This window comes from Genypterus blacodes, unplaced genomic scaffold, assembly GCF_046128005.1.
Source record: "Genypterus blacodes isolate CSIRO-AG114 ecotype Tasmania unplaced genomic scaffold, CSIRO-AGI_Gbla_v1 ptg000039l_1, whole genome shotgun sequence".
In the NCBI taxonomy this organism is placed as follows: domain Eukaryota; kingdom Metazoa; phylum Chordata; class Actinopteri; order Ophidiiformes; family Ophidiidae; genus Genypterus; species Genypterus blacodes.
Genome location: NW_027466852.1, coordinates 6,177,794 through 6,197,500, shown reverse-complemented (window position 1 = coordinate 6,197,500; position 19,707 = coordinate 6,177,794). Strand labels below are relative to the sequence as shown.

Here is a 19,707-nt window from a genome sequence, read left to right as displayed (position 1 = left end):
TCAAAATCCATGACAAGCATTTAGGCAGGATTACCAAATTCCTGTGACAGATTGTCTATCTGTATGAGGATGAAAAAAAGCAGGGCAGCTGTTCCATGGGCTAGCGTGGGATGTACTCTACTGCTCTTTAATCTTTGGTTGTAGTCTCATTGCAAGCACCTTAACACGAGCTAGAGGCACAGAGCAGTGTGAATAAAACATGTATCTGTCACAAAACCTCCAGTAATATCCAGAGCCTGATTAAAAAGCTGGCTGATGTCAAAGTCAAAGTTCTGGCATTGTCACTGGTCTCAGAAATATCTGTGGTACCTGGAACACTACTGGTCACTGATATTTGTAGCCACTGATATATTTAGATGTTCAATGTCCCCTCATGTTTGCAACTCTTTGACCTACTGTTCCCCCAACTTTTTTCTTGGACATTGCACCCTTTCACTTTGGGCGGTGAGCTCTGAAGGTAAAACACGTGCTGTCCTCAGTCAAACTTTGACCTTCCTATGCTGAGCTACAGTGTCCCTGTTCAGAGAGAGCTTCTTCTCCTTGGGCTCGTTTCCTGTCTTGCTCCTTGCCTGATTTCAGTTTGTCTCAGATGTCCCCTGAGCTCAACGCCCCTCCCGACAGTGCTCCCAGGGTCACGAAAGGTCACAAGTCTGTCACATACAATAACATTGGCATTTCCGGAAAGGGGAATGGGGTGAGATTCTGAAACCTGACTTTGTCATCATGGAAGGTCAAAAATAAGAGAGGACTTTGCAGAACTGGCGATTAGAACAATGGGTCATGAGTATTTTCTGTGAATTTGAAAAATGAATTGGAAATTGTGTGTTTGTATTGCATTTCTATGTTTTAATTCTTCTACTTTGGCAAAGATGTGTGTATCTGTGTTTGTCTGCTTATATGTGTGTGTGTGTGTGTTTTGTTTAGGGATGAGACCTCTACATTACGCTGCATGGCAGGGGAAGACTGAACCGATGAAAATGCTACTGAAGGCAGGGTCATCAGTCAATGGCCATTCAGATGAGGGACAGATTCCTCTCCACATATCAGCTCAGCATGGACATTATGATGGGGTGAGCATTTCAGTTGGGGGGTTGTAGAGTGGATATGCATTTTACGTGTCACTTGTGTCTCTTGATGCATGAATCAACCATTTATTTGTGTGTGTGTGTGTCACAGTCAGAGATGTTGCTGCAACACCAGTCCAACCCATGTGTTTCGGATTCAGCCGGGAAAACCCCTTTGGACCTTGCCTGTGAATTTGGACGTGTCGGAGTGAGTCGTTTTCACTGCATACACAATGCACACACTCCCAGTCTCCCCTGTAATGGAAAATGTTTGCCAGTACTTTTGAAACATATTGTGTTGGTATATATAGAAACAAATCTGCACTGGCTGTTCTTCAAGTTATTATATTATTGGATGCTGCACAGAAGGCCATTATTGAATGGGATGAGAGCTTGTAGTTTGAGGTCACACAACTCCTTTTTCTACCTCAGTGCATGTACGTTGTCAGGTGACTTCCTCCCATGCCCTCTGTGTGCTTGCTCCCATAATACCGCTGCTGACACTTGAAAAAAAAAGTTTCTAAACAGAAGAACAAAATGGATTATATTTCGTGGCTTTGAATCTATCTATCCAGTCTCTGTCTCTCTTCATTTCAAGTCAATGCTTTGCCCACAGCCCTAAAATAAAACGTTTGGGGGTGTTTCCTCAATCTTAATACCAATTGACTAGAGGACACATACAAGATCAGATGTGCTGAAAATATGCAAATAATGATGAACGATGCCCAGAAAAATTATACTCTGTGTGTGTGTGTTGTATGTGTGTATGTGTTCAGGTGGTTCAGCTCTTGCTCAGCAGTAACATGTGTGCAGCTATGCTGGAACCAAAACCCTCTGACCCCAACGGAGTGTCACCCCTCCACCTCGCTGCCAAGAATGGACACATAGAAGTCATACGGTCTGAGCCTCTGTCTGTCTCGACCTCTGCCTGTACATTCAGACATTCAACAACTGGTTTGAAGGAAAGGAATCGTAGTCATATCTTTCAGTTAATTGTGTGTGTGTGTGTGTGTGTGTGTGTGTGTGTGCAGGCTACTAATTCAGGCTGGTATAGATATCAACAGACAGTCCGAGTCTGGCACTGCATTACATCAGGCTGCCCTCTGTGGGAAGACAGAGGTAGTGCGCCTGCTGCTCGACGTAAGCGACACAGCTACAGTATCCACCCATTCATTTTCATTTATCTGAAATTGCACATCACAGCTTTAACCACTTTTCCCTCCACTTCCATCCAGAGTGGCATCAGCGCAGGAGTGAGGAATACTCTGAGTCAAACTGCACTCGATATTGTCAACCAGTTCACCACCACACAGGCCAGCCGAGAGATCAAACAGCTACTGAGAGGTGGAGTAGATGCACATGCTTGTCACGCACACATGTTCTCACACGCACACACAGGTCTTTCCTGCATTGCCTTCCTTCCTGGCTTTAGTTGGTATGCCCTTGCCATGAAACATCATTGTTGTCTGTCCATTATTTGGCTCAGTGCACATCCTGTAATTCTGTCTTGTAGATGCCTCGGCAGCGATGCAGGTGCGAGCACTGAAGGATTACTGCAACAACTATGACCTTACCAGCCTCAACATCAAAGCAGGAGACATTATCACGGTACACAGGCCTGATACATTATTCACATCACAATAAGTGTCCACACTCAGCCTCTCAATCTTAGGGTTTCGAAATTAAATGACAAAATTCATCACACCTGTTTAATTTATTAACAAACACAATTTACTGAAATGTCACACTCATCATTCACAAATGATTGGACAAAAATGCAGTGACATTTATCGCAGTTTGAATGTAGGCACTTATTTAATAATTAGATTCTATCAAAAGTATATTTCAGACTGTGGGTGTTTGTGTTGTCAGGTGTTGGAACAGCACTCTGATGGCCGTTGGAAGGGCTGCATTCATGACAACCGGACAGGAAATGACCGCGTGGGCTACTTCCCCTCAAACATGGTGGAAGTCATCAAGCGGGCAGGTGACCACCCTCATCACCACTGTGCTTGTATGGGTGGTTGTGGGTGTGTGCACGTGTGTGTGTGGCAGTTGTTCTGTAGCTATAGCTGGCCATTAGTCTTAGCTAGCAACAGCATCATTGATCTCTGCCGGTGGCTCATTTGTTTTTCCCAACCTGTCAATCACCAACACTGTCCCCTATTGGCTGTCAACCCTGGCCCCTCCCTGCGTCTAGGTTTGCCCCCTCTGTCACCTCCCTTCACATCCAGCCTGTCTTAACCAACCCACTCTGCCTGATTCTGTTGCTTTTCTGTTCATGTTTCACTTTGTTTTACTGATGAAGTGGTTATTAGATTTTAATTTCTGCAGATATATTCCCTGAGGATATATGGATTTCTTATCATTTGATTTGTTTAAATTCTCTTTTGTACATTTTCAGATATTAGATTTGTTTTGGTTCAAGTTCACTGATGAGCTGTTGTTGTTGTTTTGCACCTCCCTCCTCCTGGCTCGAGTCCAGGCCACTCCCCCTCCCAGCAGTGCCACACCCTCCTTCTCCGCAGGCCTAACCCTTGTCCCATTGCCTCAGTCAACGGACACTCACATCCCCCCACCAAAGTCCTCCCCTTGCATCTGCCTCCCCCTCATCCAGACACACACTCCCTACCTCCCTTCTCCTCCTTTGGCTACGTTCCCATCTCTCCTCCCCCTCTCTCCACTCCTCGTCTCTCTACTCCTCTTCTCTCTTCTTCTCAGGAGCAGCAAAGTCAGACAGGTACATACTGTAGTATGACTTAATCACAGATAAGCATCCTGTTAGTACCATTTAGAACCCTAATGTTTACACTATTCCATTTAAACTCCTGTTAAGTAGTTTCAAAGATTAAGAAGTTAAGAAAGAAGAAGATTAAACATGATTTCATTCCACACAGCATAAGTCAAACTTTCGCTTAGACAGTACATTTATAACTTTTGTATGTCTGCACAAAATCCAAGACTAAAACAAAAGTTTCCTGTGATTTCACCTTTTGGAAATTTGACTAAAACTTACTAAATTACAAAAAATATACAATAGATATGAAATGAATGCATTAATACATATTGAGTCCACAATATGAGAGTATTTGGGATTGATGCAGTAAATAAAGTCACTTATCAAATTGTGATCAGTATCATTAGTGCTTTACTTCAAGGCAGCTGGCGGTTAGAATAAATCATTGTGAGGATATAATATGCATGTGTAAGAGTGTGAGTGTATCTTTGTATTAGTTGTACCATACATTTAAATCTGTAAATATGAGGGTTGATTGATAAACTCTGAGCCTGGCAGCAGTTATCATAGCAGAGGATGGATGAAAGATCTATGAAGCTGGACTAAAAGCCGTCTAGCGTTGTTGGCAGAAGAGTGTTTGTGGGTCGTGAGTTGTAAATACAAAAATAGATTTATAAATAATATATATGTATAAAAAGAAGAAGTGACTTTTAGCTTTTATGTTGGGCACAGGAAACATTCAACTCTCATATCTACTGTAAGCACATTATCCAATGGGTCTCTGGGGCAATTAATATTTAACAAGTATTTCAATTAGGTATTAGTACAGTGGTAGAAGGATTCATGTGATTGTATGAGTGTGTGTGTGTGTGTGTGTGTGTGTGTGTGTGTCTGTGTCTGTGTATGTGTATGTGTATGTGTGTGCGTGTATGTGTGTGGGTGTGTGTGTGTGTCAGGTACTCGGGCTGCAGACCAGAGCCCTCAAGGTTCTCCTACTCTGGGCCAGCACAGCAGCGCCAATGAGGATATCTGGGTGCTACGCAAACCACTGGCAGGTAAACTCAAACATAAGTGTATGTGTGTGTGTTTTGGTGTATTCCATATCAAATGACTGTATTTACTTGCATAAAGTACCCTGTAAAATAAAGTTATGTGTGTGTGTGTGTGTGTGTGTGTGTGTGTGTGTGTGTGTGTGTGTGTGTGTGTGTGTGTGTGTGTGTGTGTTTGTGTGTAGGTGGTGAGCGCAGTGGCAGTGTGGGGAGCATCGCCAGTGTCCGGTCAACAGGCAGTATGCAGAGTTCTGGAAACACACATGTTCTGACTACACCTGCACCCAGTCCACATCCAGCACCCACCCCAGGAGTAAACACACATGGCCTTAATGCCCCAGGCCTGCACGCACAAGCAGAGGGAGTCAAGGTGAGAGAGTGCTTGTGTGTGTTTGTATGTGTTTGTATGTGTTTACACTGCGTTGTCACTGGATTTTTGCAAAACATCCGGCAATTTCTGGGAAATAGCAAAGCATTTTCAGGAAATAAACAAGTTAACCACATTTCTGTTTCCTGCTCATTTTGTTTCTAGCAAAGTAGACGAGGTGCATAACTGTCTCTCTCATTGTCGCTCTACACACACATACTGCGAATACAAACATTAACATTTAATTCCTGATCACACACCCTCGAAAATTATCGGATAGATTACCACATCCAAATCCATTGGGCAAATGTACGTTCAAATGACTTTTATCTGTTTAGATAGTGAAAACATCTCTGAAAATTACCTAAATGTGTTTTTCCAAAACCACAAAATCAGATGCTTAGAAATAATGGCTTGTAATACCAGATTTGCCTTAACACCAGCTAATTTCTGTTTTAAAATTAACCTCAAATGGTCGTTTCATGTTAGTTTGTATGGCTTGAGCCTTAGTCATTAGATTTTATTCAGTTGAGCACATGAATTAGCTGAGCTTTTCATTCTTTGTGGTTTCACCGAAGCCATTGAGGATGTGAAAAAGAGACAGCTTTACCTTTGGGGACACATCTGGTTTCATATCTAGTGTAAGTGGAACATGAGGTCATATTTTAAGGGAAAAAAAACCTACACCTGTCAAATGAGCAGAACTGTGTTTCTTTCACCAGTATGACTCATGTCACAGTGCAATAACCTCCATATCCAATACATTAATACATCAAGGAGCCAGATTATTTGGTACAGTGTCGTGTCACTTCTGTTCACCCTAAAACTTTTTAGTGTGCTTGTAATTTGAGCCATCCTATATGCAGTGTGAAAGAATTGATAAATAACAGGAAATTCAAATGGGAGAGAAGTTAACAGCCTGGGTTACAGCCCTGAATCTGTTATATTCATTATGTGCACTGAGTCTACTGAGCCGAGCCACAGGGCACCTCTGGGATCTGAATGAATTTGCTTGAGTAAATGTTCCATTGTGTGTGTGTGTGTGTGCGTGTGTGTTTGTGTCCGTGTGTGTGTGTCCTGTGTGTGTCTTTTAGCTCCTGGCCACTGTGTTGTCCCAGTCAGTAAAAGCAAAGGAGCATCTCTTGGAGCAGTCACAGTCGGTTGAGCAGTCAGCAAGTAAGCAAAGCACACAAATGCAACAGAAAATCAACATTTACAACATTTTTCCTCAAGATAAAGTTAGTATCTTTAATGTCTATTACTAGTTGATCAGATATATTATGGACTCAGATAGATACAGAAACCATTTCTTACCTTCAAAGATGAATACCAGTACAAAACAGTGATCAAAGAGCACTCTGTGCTCAATGTGTTTAAAATAGCTACATGAAGCCTTTTGATATAAGATAAGATAGGATACTTTATTAATCATCATGTTGCACACAAACACATGCATTATGGAGGGGGTGCAACGCAGTTAAAAGTTAAAATGGCAACGTTGACGATAATCAGCCTGGCTGCTATAAATATCCAGCTACAAGTGTGTCATTCTTGGGAAAAACCCTTTATGGTAAACAGGAAATTGTGAATTGTGGCTTCCTTGGAATAAATAGAAAAAGAACTGTTGTTAGCGTCAGCAGACAGAGAAGAGACAGACCACAGAAATTCCACATGCAAAGGAAAAAGAGACATAAGTGCTTCTTGGAAAGGAAGCATGAGCATTTGTCACCTCAAAATGAAAATTGAGCAGTGACGCAGACGAGGCTCTTCTTTTGATGAAAAAGTAGTGTTCTTTTTATTTTCCACTAGTGGGATTTGCTGCTAGTATTAGTGAATCAGTGAATAACTCATAGGTATAAGTGTTACTGAGTGGCAAATCTCGCTTACCAATACTTCTCTGATTCATTAACTGCAAGTTATTTCACTAGGAATAAGCAAATCAGTTAAAAATCAAGTATGTTCAATGATATTATTAAGAATATATCTGGTGTAGAAAGCAAAGCTCTACCAAGAAGAATTTAATTATAACAGTTTGAGACAAATATTCTGATCTTTGTTGATGTTATTACTACCTAGATTTTAATGAGAGCTAAGTAAACTACAGAATTCAAAGTGTTGTAAAATTACATGAATGGTATACGGGTAACAGGTCATATAAGAATTAGGAAAAAAATTTAATATGAAGTAGAAATATGAAAATTGTCCTTTACTGCTTGTAGTATTTTGTCCTTACTTTGGTTTGTTTCGCTCCCTTTGCCTCATCTCCATCCCCCAGGTTCTTCCAGTTGCCCAGTTCACGAGCAGAGATCGTTTGAGCGGAAGGCAGAGGAGGATGATGGCAAAGTGAGTTTTTGAAAGACAGACTGGTTTGTTTTAGAGCCTCCTCATTCTGTTGCTTTTCTTTCTTATCCCCCTGCACTTTGGTTTGAGGTTAAGTGTGTACAGTACAGTGACCTATCTGCCAGGGTGCATTGCTCCCGACCATATGATGTATGTCCTGCCCCTTGAGGATGGGCACCACACTGCAGTCTGTGACTGAACACGTGACAGGCAGAGTGACACATCAAGAAGTCAGTTGCTTCTTGCCTTCTGTCCTTTTACCTCCACCCCCACCCTCTACCTCCTGCCACATTGAGACACCAGGCACCTACATGATGTTGTTCTGTAGAACCTGCAAGTGTGCCTGAGTGTTCTGCGAATGAGGGCAGTGTAATATTCTAGAACTGAAGTTCTGTGATTAAGAGAAAGCAGTAATGCTCCTGTGTGCTCTCCATGCTGAACCGCACTGATCTGAATAAAGGTATGCCATGTATTCTCTTTCATGGACAGCCTGTACTTATCTGTAGTAATAGTAAATTCGAAATGTTCATTGGTCTAGGCAGGCAGGCAGTGGCTCAGTGGTTAGAGCTTCCGCTTGGGAACATGCGGGTTGCCGGTTCGAGCCCCTGCCGAGGCGCCCCTGAGCAAGGCACCGAACCCTCAATTACTCCCCCCTCTGCGAAGGGTGGTAATGTAATGTAAGTCGCTTTGGATAAAAGCGTCTGCCAAATGATCGTAATGTAATGTCTATGATCTGTAGGCGTGCTGTAGTGTCCTCACTGTTATATTCTGTTTCCTGGTTTCTCTTTCCAGAACAGATTTGGTTCTTATCGGTCTGTAGTATTTGTGGTTAACCTTTTTTGTATGCCGTTTGAGAGGACAAACTTGTTTTAGAAGCAATTTAGAAGTCACGTAGGAGCAACAATAGTGTTTGGTTTTCTAATTACTAAAGCAACTAGTGATGGGTCGGTCGCGAACAATCCGGCTCTAAGAGAAAAGAGCGGGCTGCTCTTTGAAGTGAACGACAGGAGCCGGCACGTGATTGGTCAAGATCTGTGGAAGGGGAGGTGCGTCAACAAATTGTGAAGCGCAAAAAAATCTAAGGAGCCACTTGAACGCCAAAAAAAATAAATAAAGCTCTAAAAAGAGCCGGAATGCCCATCACTAAATGCAACAGTGGAGTTTTGTGTTCTACACTATACTAGTGCTTCCTTTTCTATTGTAATGCAATCTTCGCCAAACTAATTCATATGTATGAGGACTGATTTCTCTTGCCCTTAAAGAGTTGCCCATCCACTTCTGCATGGGGTGTTTGTTTCGTTGGAGAGAGATGCAGAGACGAGATACCTAATAGCAGGGACATAATGTTGTTTCATGTTCTGTGTTCTGGAGGCAAGCCGTGGTGTTTTTTGTTCTAGAAGCAGAAGCAGTGTTTTTGTTGTAGACGCCACAGTGGTGATGTGTGTTCTGTGGTCTAGAAGCAGCAGTATTGATGTCTGTTCTGTGTGCTAGAAGCAGCAGTAGTGTTTTGTGGACTGTGTGCTAGAGGCAACTGTCATGTTTCGTGATCTGTGTTGAAGAAGCAGCAGCAGTGATTCATGTTCAGTGTTCTAGAAGCAGCTGTAGTGTTCTGTGTTTGAGATGCAGCAGTTGTGATGTGTGCTGTAGAAACAGCTGTAGTGTTCTGTGTTCTGGAAGCAGCAGTAGTGTTCTGTGTTCTGTGTTCTAGAAGCAGGCAGTAGTGGCATGGCTGGGTGAGTTTCAGCTGCAGTTCTACACCACCCACTTCCTCACCGCGGGATATGATCTTGACACCATTAGCTGCATGACCCCTGAGGTAAGGTCATGACCCCTGCCCCCTCCTGCCCCACCCCTTGTGTGTCAAGGCTCCGCCCAGCACAGCACTCAAAGCTCCTCACTGACCTGGATGATGTCATCATGACCCTCCTGTCTCTGTCACCTGACCCTGGTGTGAGTCCTGAGCCTCAACTTGTCACTTCTCATGCTCTGTCTGCTTCATTTACATGTGTATGTGCCAGTCTGTGCTATAAACGTGACTCTGTGTTTGTCCTTGAGTGTGTTTGTGCCACTGTGTGTTTCTGTACGTGTTAGTGCGTGCATGTTTCTATATGGAGGTAGACACAAGTGTGATGTAAACCCCCGAAGGGCTGGAAACACAAAAGAGATTATAATACAAAACTAAATAATCCTGAGGGCATAACACTTGCAGCTCAGGAATAAAAGGGTTTACACTGTTGTTATTATGTGGCTCTCGATAATTTATTATTCTGATCGGGCAATTGCCACCAATGACCACTGAACTTTATAACCGATTGGTCATCTAGGTAACTAGAACGTTTTGCTGCTGTGTCACATAGCCTAGCTGCTTTCTGTCACAACACCACGACCTGTCAACAGGTAGCAAGCATTCTTAGCTAACTACAAACTAGCATTGCCACTGCAAACTGGCATTTCTTCCTGTTACCTAGTGAAATGACTCTGAATTGTGAATGTCTCATTGTGAATGTCTCATTCACAATTCACGGAAATGGACAACTCTACATAGGCTGCTATGATGTTGTTAGCTAGTAGGTTCTCCTCCTCTGCCATTGTTTACATAGCAATACAGGTGCTAGGCTAGTACAGAGTAACAATAGGGTGGGTGTGAAAGTCTTTATTTCTTTGGGGAGTAAACACAGAATAAGAAGGACACAGTATTGTTACCGAGTGATCCTGACAGGGCGATACCAGACACCTCAGCTGAGACTGTGCCCCAATTATTCCAGGGTAACCACCCACTGACCACCCATTATCCCTCACCTCTAGCAGCTGAACGTCTGATGCCACTGAGTGTGCTTTGTGTTGTAGGACCTGACACCAATTGGGGTCATGAAGCCTGGACATAGAAAGAAGTTAATGTCAGAGATCAGCAGGCTGCCCTCTACTGACTGGCTGCCAGACCACAAGCCTGTAAGCTTCTCCTGTTTACCTGCACTACACAAAAGGAGATAACTGTTGAGTTCTGACTGTAGCACATGTGTTACGAAAGAAATGGTTCAGCATGCATTTTACAGTGTCCATATCTGGGTTTATGTGTGTGTGTGTGTGTGTGTGTGGTAAGGCAAATCTTGCAGACTGGCTGTCTCACCTGGGCCTTAGTCAGTACTACCAGGTGCTCGTCCAGAACGGGTATGAAAACATCGATTTCATTTCTGACATCAGCCTTGAGGACCTGCAAGAGATTGGAATTACCAAACTCGGTAAGACACCACATGTAAAAATACAGAACTTTTGACTTTATTTTGAAGTCAATAAGTAATAACTGTCATTTAATCTTTCAAAGGACCCACTTTTTGTTAGATTTTTGCAAATGAGTATGGCTCCGTTTGGTGTGTAGGGAGAGTTTGTCAAGATAATTGACAAAACTCAACAAGTTTTGTGCCAGAGTGGAAGACATACAGTTGTAGGCTCGTTATTTAATGGGTGCTTGGAAACATCCAAACAAATTATATTACGTTTTTTAATTTTCAGACAGTTCCTTGCAGACAGTTTTGCAAGTTGTGATGTAACAATAATCCAAAACCCCTTGTTGGAACCAGCATTTCCCCAAAGGCAATTAAGAAGTATCTACAAGGTTTTATCATTTCGTATTTTCCAGGTTGTTACAGAGGGAAAAGGAAATAGTTTTTTTTGGAATACGGGTCTTGTAAAGTTTTTAACCTAAAGGCTTCTGTCTAAATGTGTTTTTATTTTCACCAATGCTTTTCCTTAGGCCACCAAAAGAAGCTAATGTTGGGAGTAAACCGACTGAAGGAGCTACAAAGAGGAGAAAGGGGCTCCAAACCTTCCCTGAGCCACTCTACAGCCCCCTCCAGCTCAGGGGGCAGCACAGGCTCAGAGCCCCGCAGGGAGGGGAAAAAGCAAAGAGAGGGCATCCACAGCCCCCTGGCCAAGCCTCGCCCAGGTCACCCACATCCGCAGACCCCACCCCACACTCCACCACAAACTCCTACACATTCCAGAACCCACCAGGCCTCCCCCAGGGCTCGGCCCCGCCCCTCTACCCAGAAATCCACAGTGGATTCGTCAGTGCCGCTGCTATGTTTGCCCAGCAGAGAGGAGGATCAAAGGAGGACTCACAGTCTGATTGGCATTTCCTCCTCAGATGCAGACTCTAGATATGCCACTGTGTGCCGAAGCAGCTCCACACATGCTGATGCCACCAATGATGTGACTGTTAATCGCAGCCAGTCATCTGTCACTCTCAGACCCCGCCGGAAAGGACGGCCCCCAACGCCACCTAAACGCTCCTGTTCCTCCATTACAGGAACTGACGGAGAAGGGGAAGGAGGACAGGGGGAAGGACTACTAGGGCTTCCAACGTATCGCGAGCGTCGAGCCAGTGATTGTGGCAGCTTGGCATCTGCTTTAAGAGCTCAGGGCTCAGCGGGCCTGGAGAGATCAGAGGGGGCTTCTGGGAGTGTCCGCAGCCTCGCCGCCATGCTGGAAACATCCATCGTGGGTGGAGCCAAAACCCTGCCGAAAAATCTAGGAAGCAGTGCCAATTATCTACAGGTATGTGTGTGTGTGTGTGTGTGGCTGGAGTGGGCTATGATATATCAAGCATTGGGCATAGTGTGAATACATGCATAACAGTCCTTTGTTCTCCAGGTGAGTCCGCCCGTACTTCGTCGCCAGACAGGCTCGGGTGGTCTCGGATCTGAGGATGATGAGAGGCGCAGACCCATCAGTGGGCCGGCAGATGGCTTCATCACCGATCGGATTGACCTTTCTCGTCGGCAACCGGGCCAGGCCCGTCCAGAGCCCCGGCCCCGCTCCACTGTTCTCACATCAACATCAGAAATGACCGATGGCACAGCGACACTCAGAAGGAAGCCACGTCTTCTGGCACCAGACTCCGATGCGACTACACCCACGGCTGTCACCATGACAACTGGCTCTGACACTGTACACAGAAGACCACACATTTCTGATCATTCTGAGAGTGCAAGTCAAAGCAATAACCAATCAGACTCACCTAGCAGTCAGATAGACGGTAGCCGGATAGTTGACGGTGAACCACAGCAGAATGGTGGCGTGGTCCTGAGGCGGCGTCCTGTGTCTGAGGTGTCTGACAGGTCCGATACCAAAAGGGAGAGTTATGAATGGATGGAGGCCAGGAAGTCTCTGAAGCCACCTGTCTCACCCAAACCATCCACAGTTACCATGAGGAAAACTCAAGATGATCCCCCAACGCCAACTCGCAGGGTCCCCATTCCTGGCCCAGATAATACTGATACAGCACAAAGCCCTGGTGAGACACACACAAACACACACACACAAACACACACACACACACACACACACACACACACACACACTCAATAAGATGTTATTATATCCAAGAGGCTTTTAGCAAGGTCTACTCTCCAACTTCAAGGAGCCGCTTTAGTTTTCAAACTTGATTAGTTGTCAAATGAAAATTGGTTTGAACTCATAGTGAGTACACACAAAGTTCAAATGTGGGCGAGGTATTGAGTCTTTTTTGTTGCCTGTGTTTGTGGTTATAGCCTAAATGTGACTTAACAGACGAAACCCTGCCACCTTTCACTCTGTCTCTGCTCGGTCCATTATTATGTCATGACATTTCAGAGTGCCATAGTGATGACGTACATTATTGGACTCATATATTACAAAAGAGCTGTCTGTGTGTGTTTAGGAAATCTAAAACTCATTTCAGAGTGCTGTGACTTCAAGCAAGCAAGCATTACATCACACGAGATGGCGCCCCCAGAATGACACTGAATGAATGAATGAATGAATGAATGAATGAATGAATGAATGAATGGGCAGCTGGGGCCTTTCACAAACTGATTCTCTCACCCCTTCCTCACCTTCTCCAGAGCCAAAGCGTGTCCCTCCTCCTGTGTCGCCGAAGCCCCGGGGGCCTCCGACGGCACCCAAACCCGGCAAAGCTGCAGTGTCATCAGCTGCTGTGAGTCTGAGCCCCGTTGCCACCAGCCCAGCTTCAGCCAGCCCAACGTCTGCCCCCAAACCCTCCCCGTTGCCCTCTATCGCCCCACTTCCAGCTCCCAACGCTCCGTCTGCTCCCTCCCTCTCGCCAGGACTCCCTCTCGCCTCCCCCTCTCCGGCCCAGAGTCCCTCCACCCCGTCCCCTCACCCCGTCAAACCCCCTCGCTCCTCTATCGGGAGTCTCTCCATCGATCTGCTGGGAGCGAGGGAAATGGAGGATGAAGAGGAAAGGAGGAGAGAAGAAGAGGACAGGAAGAGAGAGCGGGAGCTCAAGAGGCATATGGAGCAGGAGGATGAGAGGAGGGCAGCAGAGGAAGAGAAGCAAGAGAAGACAAAGGAAGAGGAAGAAAATAAAGTAGAAGACGGTGAAGAGGAGGCGCAGCACAAGTTGGAAGAGACCAGTGCCTCCTTGGCTGCAGCTTTGCAGGTTGTAGAACATAAGATCAACAAGGAGGACGCACAGAATGAGTGAGTGTTTGAGATTGTAATAATTAGCCTTAACCACTGAAGGTTTATATTGAGTTTAGTACAATCATGTCATATTTCACCTGAAATCTTCCTCTCCAGTCTGTGGTGAGTGTTAGAAAGGGTTTCTAGCAGTGCAATGGACCTGCAGCCTTTTAAGTCACATTCAGAGTCTTGACCAGGATCCCTGAGCTCCGACTTTGCGGATCAACACAAACCTGATTGCGAAAAGGAAAATGGCGACTCGTTCATGTTGTTTTCAACTTGAAAACACATGTAACATTTATATGAAGTGAGGCGATGTTGTAGTTCATGCTCATCCTTTGGAGTCGTAGAACTCACAACCTCACCAGGCAAACAAACCTCTCGCAGACGTCCATGTTGTTCTGATCAGAGTGCAGACTACTCACTTCCAACTTACAATGGAAGGCACCATTAGCACCTCGAATAGTGGTGATGATGATGAAGATGATGATGATACTTTGGTTTCTATCTGCCACATCCCCCACTTAGAATGTTTCTTTTTTTTCTTGCTTCCTTTTTAGTTCTCTCTCCAGCAAAAAGACAACAGTCTCCATCTTGGACGACATCGGCAGCATGTTTGATGACTTGGCAGACCAACTGGATGCGATGCTGGACTGATCTCCTGCCCGTGTCTCCTCTCCAACAAACCATTTCCCTCTCCCCCACTCATGTGTAGGTGTATCAAAAGAAAAACTCAAGGCTCCCCGGGCGCTCTGAGTGCATAAGTGCGTGTGCGCACGTGTTTCTCCTCTGTGAGTGCTTGTCATGTAGCCTTGTCTACTGAGACAGGAGTCCTCTCCGTCTGGGCGCAGCAGATGTAGAGCGGCGAAGCTCGAATACGCTTCCACACAACCTCTGACCTCTGCAGCCCAGCGAGTCACCGCCGGGGCCTCAGATGGCCGCGTGGACCGAGAAGCACAATCGTTTTTTGTCACGCCTTGTTCTACACAGACTCTAAATTGGTCAGACAGGCAGACAAACAAACTGACTGAAGAGCAGACAGACAGGCAGAGAGGTAGAGAGATCAAAGAGAGACATCCAGACCAGATTGCAGAGAGAATTTTTTAAAATGAAGTTATAAGCACACAGACAGACAGAAAGGCCCCTGTGAGAGCGTCTCACTCCTGCCAAATCAAAGGATGATTTCCAGGTGAAAGGGAGCTTAATGTTTATCTCCTGTATGAGTGGAGGATTGTGAGTTGCTGGACTTCCTGATCTGTGTGTTGTCTCTGTTCACATTGTTGTTGTTTCTGCTGCTGCTGCTGCTGTTGTTGTTGAAGTTGTTGTTGTTTGTGTGTCGTCCCTGCTGATGCGGATGTCAGTGTCCTCCCACTGGTACAGTACTTATTCTAATCAGATGAGATAATAGATGTGTTTCCATCCAGTTTGAGACACAAATACACACCCACAGATGCAAATATACACAAACACACACACACACACATCAGTGCACATTATATTGGTTTTATCTTACCGCTGTTGTACTTTGTTGGTGTTGAGCTCCAGCCATTTGAAGTTTGCTTGGAAGTGAATCTATACATTACAATGACATATTTACACATGCAGATACACACACACACACACACACACACACACGTATAAACAAGCACACTCATGCAGTGTATCCCTTTGTCCTGCTGCAGTGAACAGTGTTTTTAAAAGATAATCCTATATTTCAATGCTTTATATAGTGCATCAGTATACAGTATATGCATAGAGTTTATATTGTACCTGGGTATATGAGCTGTTAGAGCTCCCTCTAGTGTCGGTTAGTGAGACTGCCTCTAATCTAACCTGCTAGCCTTCCATTTTGTCTCCCTCCCCTCTCCTCCTCCGTGTGGGTTCTGTTACAGTATCTCTGCATCTCTCTGTGCCTTGGTAGTGTTATTTCACATAGTCTACACATTTCTGTCTATTTTTATTTTTATGTCTTCCACTACAAGTTTTTTTTGGCCCTCCCCTCTCCATATGCAATGTGATGTCTAAGGTAGTTTATAGGTTGGCTTGTGAGTCCTGATCCCTTCTCCATCTGTAACCACTGAGACGTCTTGTACGAGCCTAAATAAGCCCACTGTGTGCTGTAATGAGTCGGCTCTGCTCTTTGGCTCCCCACTTCCCAATGGTCCCTATTTAGGCCAGCCAGTGCGACGCCACCGCCAGTGTTCATCCAAATGAAGAGTCCACTTGTATTTTTATGCTCTTTGAAAACAAAGATAGGCTATATATGAGAGAGAGAGAGGCGAATCTATGTGAATAATAATAATGATGATTATAAGCACTGACCTGAGGTGAGCTGATTGTAAATTTGTGGTTGAGTTCTGGATGTGTTGTGATGGAAGTTGTGCCATGGTTGGGTTTAGGTTGTGTTTCTGCTGTGATGATGCATTCCTGTACAGCTGTGATCAGAATAAATGTATGATTAAACCTAATATCACTCTGACGTACTGTCATTCAGATCTCTCAATGCCCATCCGCCGCTCAAGCCAAGAGGGTATAATGGATTAATAATTTTTTGGTCATTCTAGTGTTTATTCAGATGTTTAGATGTTAAGAATGTTGTACTACACCTGCACAATCATAGCTATAGATTAATGTTCTAGAGTAAAATACTCTGCTTGTCACCTTGTCACAGCCTTTTTGGCCTGTTTACTTTTTTCCATTTTTACAGATGACTTGAATTTTGTGGGGGAGACCAGTATTGCGAATTATAAATTAATATAAAGGAAAACAAGTTGGTAACGTAGTAATACATTTGCGGTGGTGGGCAGCTTGACTTGTTTGATTAAATTCTGATAATCTCATGTCTTTTGGGATTTATAAAATGATTTTTAGAAACAGAAAAAAATTCTACCGTAATCAATGCCTTGGGTGTTTTATATATTTATTTTGACATTATGAGGAAGCCCCGCAAAACAGCATGGCATTTAAAAAAAATTGGATAAAACTCTTGTTGTTCCTCTACGGGGAAATCTTTAGTAAAAGGCGAAAGTTTTATACGATCTGAAGAGAAACAAGAGTGATCTGATTTCCATAATGGAACGCAGCCCTCTCTCTCTATATAGACACAACTATACCTCAAATGATCAGAAAAACAAAAATGTGTTTAAGTAGGTTGAATGACTGAAGACATTGTGTCGAGGTGTCTAATATTATATAGATAAGTACAATTCATGTTTAATCTGGCATCACCGCAAGGCATCATGGGAGAGTATTTCCTTCGCCGATGGCTCAAGTGATGACCACCTGCTGGATAAGAGAGTTTAAAGGACAAAGTGAAGTCCAGCCTTAAGAAAGAAAAAACAATAGGAATTTGGATTATGTCGCATTAACATTTCTTTTTTGTACTTGTCCTTCTTTATTTTCAGCATATTTAGCAGTAAATGTGTCCCTGTTCAAATAATATTTATCAACGGGGCTTGTAGTACATTTGCTCTATTGCTGAGAATAACTAGAGTGACTATCGACTAGTAATTAAAACAAGAGGACAACAAGCTGTTATAGTTTGATAGTAAAACATATACCTAAGTTACAAATGCACGTGAGACACAATTGCGAATTGCTATGCCACGTTATGAGCACAAATGTACCATGATTTATGTTGCACAAAGGTAGGAAGCCCCGCAGTGAAGCAGGGCATCAAAAAATTGGGTGAAACTCTTATTGTTCCTCTCCACGGAAATCTTTAGTAAAAGGCGAAAGATTTATACGATCTGAAGAGAAACGAGAGTGATCTGGCGCGCGTGGCAACTCGGACCGCCTTATATTTTGTAATACACAACTTTCACTGGCGGTTTTGAGTGAATTATTACAAACATATAATTCCTGTGTGAAGCGTTATAAATGAGCGAATATTGTAATTTTGAGGTGACTAACATCAAGTAAAAGTGTATAATTATTAAAAGTTTAATTCTACACTGCAAAGCATCATGGGAGAATATTGCGTTCCACGAGGTTTATCTCCCGAGTTTCCAAGTGAACTCTGACCGCTCGACTCTCCCTACAGCGATTCGACAAACACGCGGGTAGTTTAGATCTGTTGCCAACACTGAATTAGTATGAAAGTAAACAGAACTTGTAATGTTTACACGTTTTAGGGAAGTGTTATGATCGCTCAGAACTTCCCGTGTCACGTGACGGTGAGGCAGGCGTATTCCCATCGCCTCACCGGATGTTGTGTTGTGATGTTGCTGGTAGTTGTAGTCTTACAATGTGTGACGACTGCGCTTCTCTAATGGCAGCTCTCTCTGCTCGGGACTACACGTGAACGCGTCACAGCGAACGCCATAAAAAAAGAGAGGCCGTATAAATTGGCGCATGCTCAGACGTGACGTTCTCTATCCGCCTCAAGTTAACCGAGATGGACGCGATCTCCGCTCGCCGGGCTTCACATCATGGCGACAAAACTAGTCCAAACTTAACGTTCTCTACACCATGAAGACGCCATCGAAGGAGCAAAGCGGTGAGTGAGTATTTTAATAGCTTTTAAAGATCATTCCTGAGTGAGTGAGCAGATACACGTGGAAGTCCTGCAGCCTGGTCACCACTGTCGCAACACGTGGCCGCAGAGATCGGAATGTTTTAACATTGAGTATATTTAACTTGACCTTCAACCCTCCTCCTCCTCTTCCAGTGATGGGAATGAACACACAAGCTGCCCGGTCAAGCAGCAAAGCTTCCAGGGAAGTTTGAGTGAAACGTGGCCTTTATGGGGATGTGACCCCATGGGAGTGCCGGTGAGTCTGCATGCAGTCAGGGTGAAAGCTCAGTCTAGCCAGTGATGACAAATTAAACAACTTTTCTGACACCTTCTATGAGAGCTGCACTGCGGCTCCTGATTCTAACCTTCGTCTGAGGCTCTTACAGAAACAAAGTCTGCAGAATGACAGATTTTTGTTTCTAGAAAAATCTAAACTTATCACCTTTCTTTTGTAGATTGACTCTGCAAAGGTGAAGGCGTCTGTCTCATCCTGCTGAAGACGCACATGAGCTGTTCAAGGTGAGATTTCATTTGTTTACGTTACAACCTGTATGATTCTGATGTAACAGCTAAGGCTCATTGTTTTCATTCAACATTGATATTTGCCAGGTTGAAGAAACCAAAAGAGTCATAGTTGCAGCCGATGATGACAAAAAATACATACTTTTCTGACACCTCGTATGAGAGCTTCTAGCTCCTGATTCTAATCCTAATCTGAGGCTTAACAATCGGATAATTCCATTTTAGTCTCTGAACTCGGATGCTCTGGTCTAAACTGCATTTTGTCTCTTTCAGGGGGCGACGCTTAATGATGGGCCACCCCAGTTAAGATGTTCCAGGTGTCTGGATCGTGACGATCCGTGTAGATGCACTGTGTAAATGAGCATAGATGACATTTATGTACACAGTGACGTATCATGTTTATCAGTGGTAATGATATGTATGGTCAAATATGTTTGTGGAATAAAGTGATGTAACCTCAATCCTTTTGTGTCCCTGTATTACATTCCCTGGTCTTTTTAGTCCATACAGCAGTTTGTTTCTGTTACACTGAATGTCGGCATAGGTCATGGATACAGTAAAAGCAGTAGTGATCCCAATGGGCTGTAAATCTGAATGGGAAGATAAATTCTGTCAAAACTAAAATGAAAAATGATATTTTCCTGGTATTA

The 19,707-nt window shown here is 44.0% G+C and overlaps 1 protein-coding gene, 1 long non-coding RNA gene and 4 other non-coding genes across 8 annotated transcripts in view; 4 read left to right on the top strand and 2 right to left on the bottom strand.

Annotated features, from left to right (window-relative positions):
• Window positions 1-16,526, top strand: part of LOC142996956 (caskin-1) — a 22,927-nt gene extending 6,401 nt beyond the window's left edge. For 2 of the 3 annotated variants that reach the window (XM_076148087.1, XM_076148085.1), the window contains 18 exons: window positions 925-1,070; window positions 1,177-1,272; window positions 1,841-1,962; window positions 2,096-2,204; window positions 2,300-2,408; window positions 2,578-2,672; window positions 2,937-3,051; window positions 4,758-4,856; window positions 5,036-5,220; window positions 6,312-6,393; window positions 7,493-7,560; window positions 9,266-9,373; window positions 10,405-10,506; window positions 10,658-10,796; window positions 11,309-12,111; window positions 12,208-12,850; window positions 13,440-14,037; window positions 14,580-16,526. In XM_076148087.1, the coding sequence (XP_076004202.1) occupies window positions 925-1,070; window positions 1,177-1,272; window positions 1,841-1,962; window positions 2,096-2,204; window positions 2,300-2,408; window positions 2,578-2,672; window positions 2,937-3,051; window positions 4,758-4,856; window positions 5,036-5,220; window positions 6,312-6,393; window positions 7,493-7,560; window positions 9,266-9,373; window positions 10,405-10,506; window positions 10,658-10,796; window positions 11,309-12,111; window positions 12,208-12,850; window positions 13,440-14,037; window positions 14,580-14,676 (3,716 nt within the window). In that variant the 3' untranslated portion in view covers window positions 14,677-16,526. The remainder of the gene's footprint in view (window positions 1-924; window positions 1,071-1,176; window positions 1,273-1,840; window positions 1,963-2,095; window positions 2,205-2,299; window positions 2,409-2,577; window positions 2,673-2,936; window positions 3,052-4,757; window positions 4,857-5,035; window positions 5,221-6,311; window positions 6,394-7,492; window positions 7,561-9,265; window positions 9,374-10,404; window positions 10,507-10,657; window positions 10,797-11,308; window positions 12,112-12,207; window positions 12,851-13,439; window positions 14,038-14,579) is intronic. The other variant, XM_076148088.1, reaches the window with a different exon arrangement.
• Window positions 16,527-16,959: 433 nt separating this feature from the next.
• On the bottom strand, window positions 16,960-17,078 carry LOC142998578 (U5 spliceosomal RNA). The gene has a single exon (XR_012962886.1). It is a non-coding gene; the product is annotated as a U5 spliceosomal RNA (small nuclear RNA).
• A 594-nt stretch (window positions 17,079-17,672) lies between these two features.
• LOC142998402 (U5 spliceosomal RNA) lies at window positions 17,673-17,788 on the bottom strand. The gene has a single exon (XR_012962739.1). It is a non-coding gene; the product is annotated as a U5 spliceosomal RNA (small nuclear RNA).
• A 591-nt stretch (window positions 17,789-18,379) lies between these two features.
• On the top strand, window positions 18,380-19,518 carry LOC142996859 (uncharacterized). The gene is made up of 4 exons (XR_012961787.1): window positions 18,380-18,517; window positions 18,689-18,791; window positions 18,991-19,054; window positions 19,331-19,518. It is a non-coding gene; the product is annotated as an uncharacterized LOC142996859 (long non-coding RNA).
• On the top strand, window positions 18,828-18,915 carry LOC142998587 (small nucleolar RNA SNORD60). Its single transcript, XR_012962891.1, has one exon. It is a non-coding gene; the product is annotated as a small nucleolar RNA SNORD60 (small nucleolar RNA).
• Window positions 19,174-19,258, top strand: LOC142998588 (small nucleolar RNA SNORD60). The gene has a single exon (XR_012962892.1). It is a non-coding gene; the product is annotated as a small nucleolar RNA SNORD60 (small nucleolar RNA).
• Window positions 19,519-19,707: the final 189 nt, after the last annotated feature.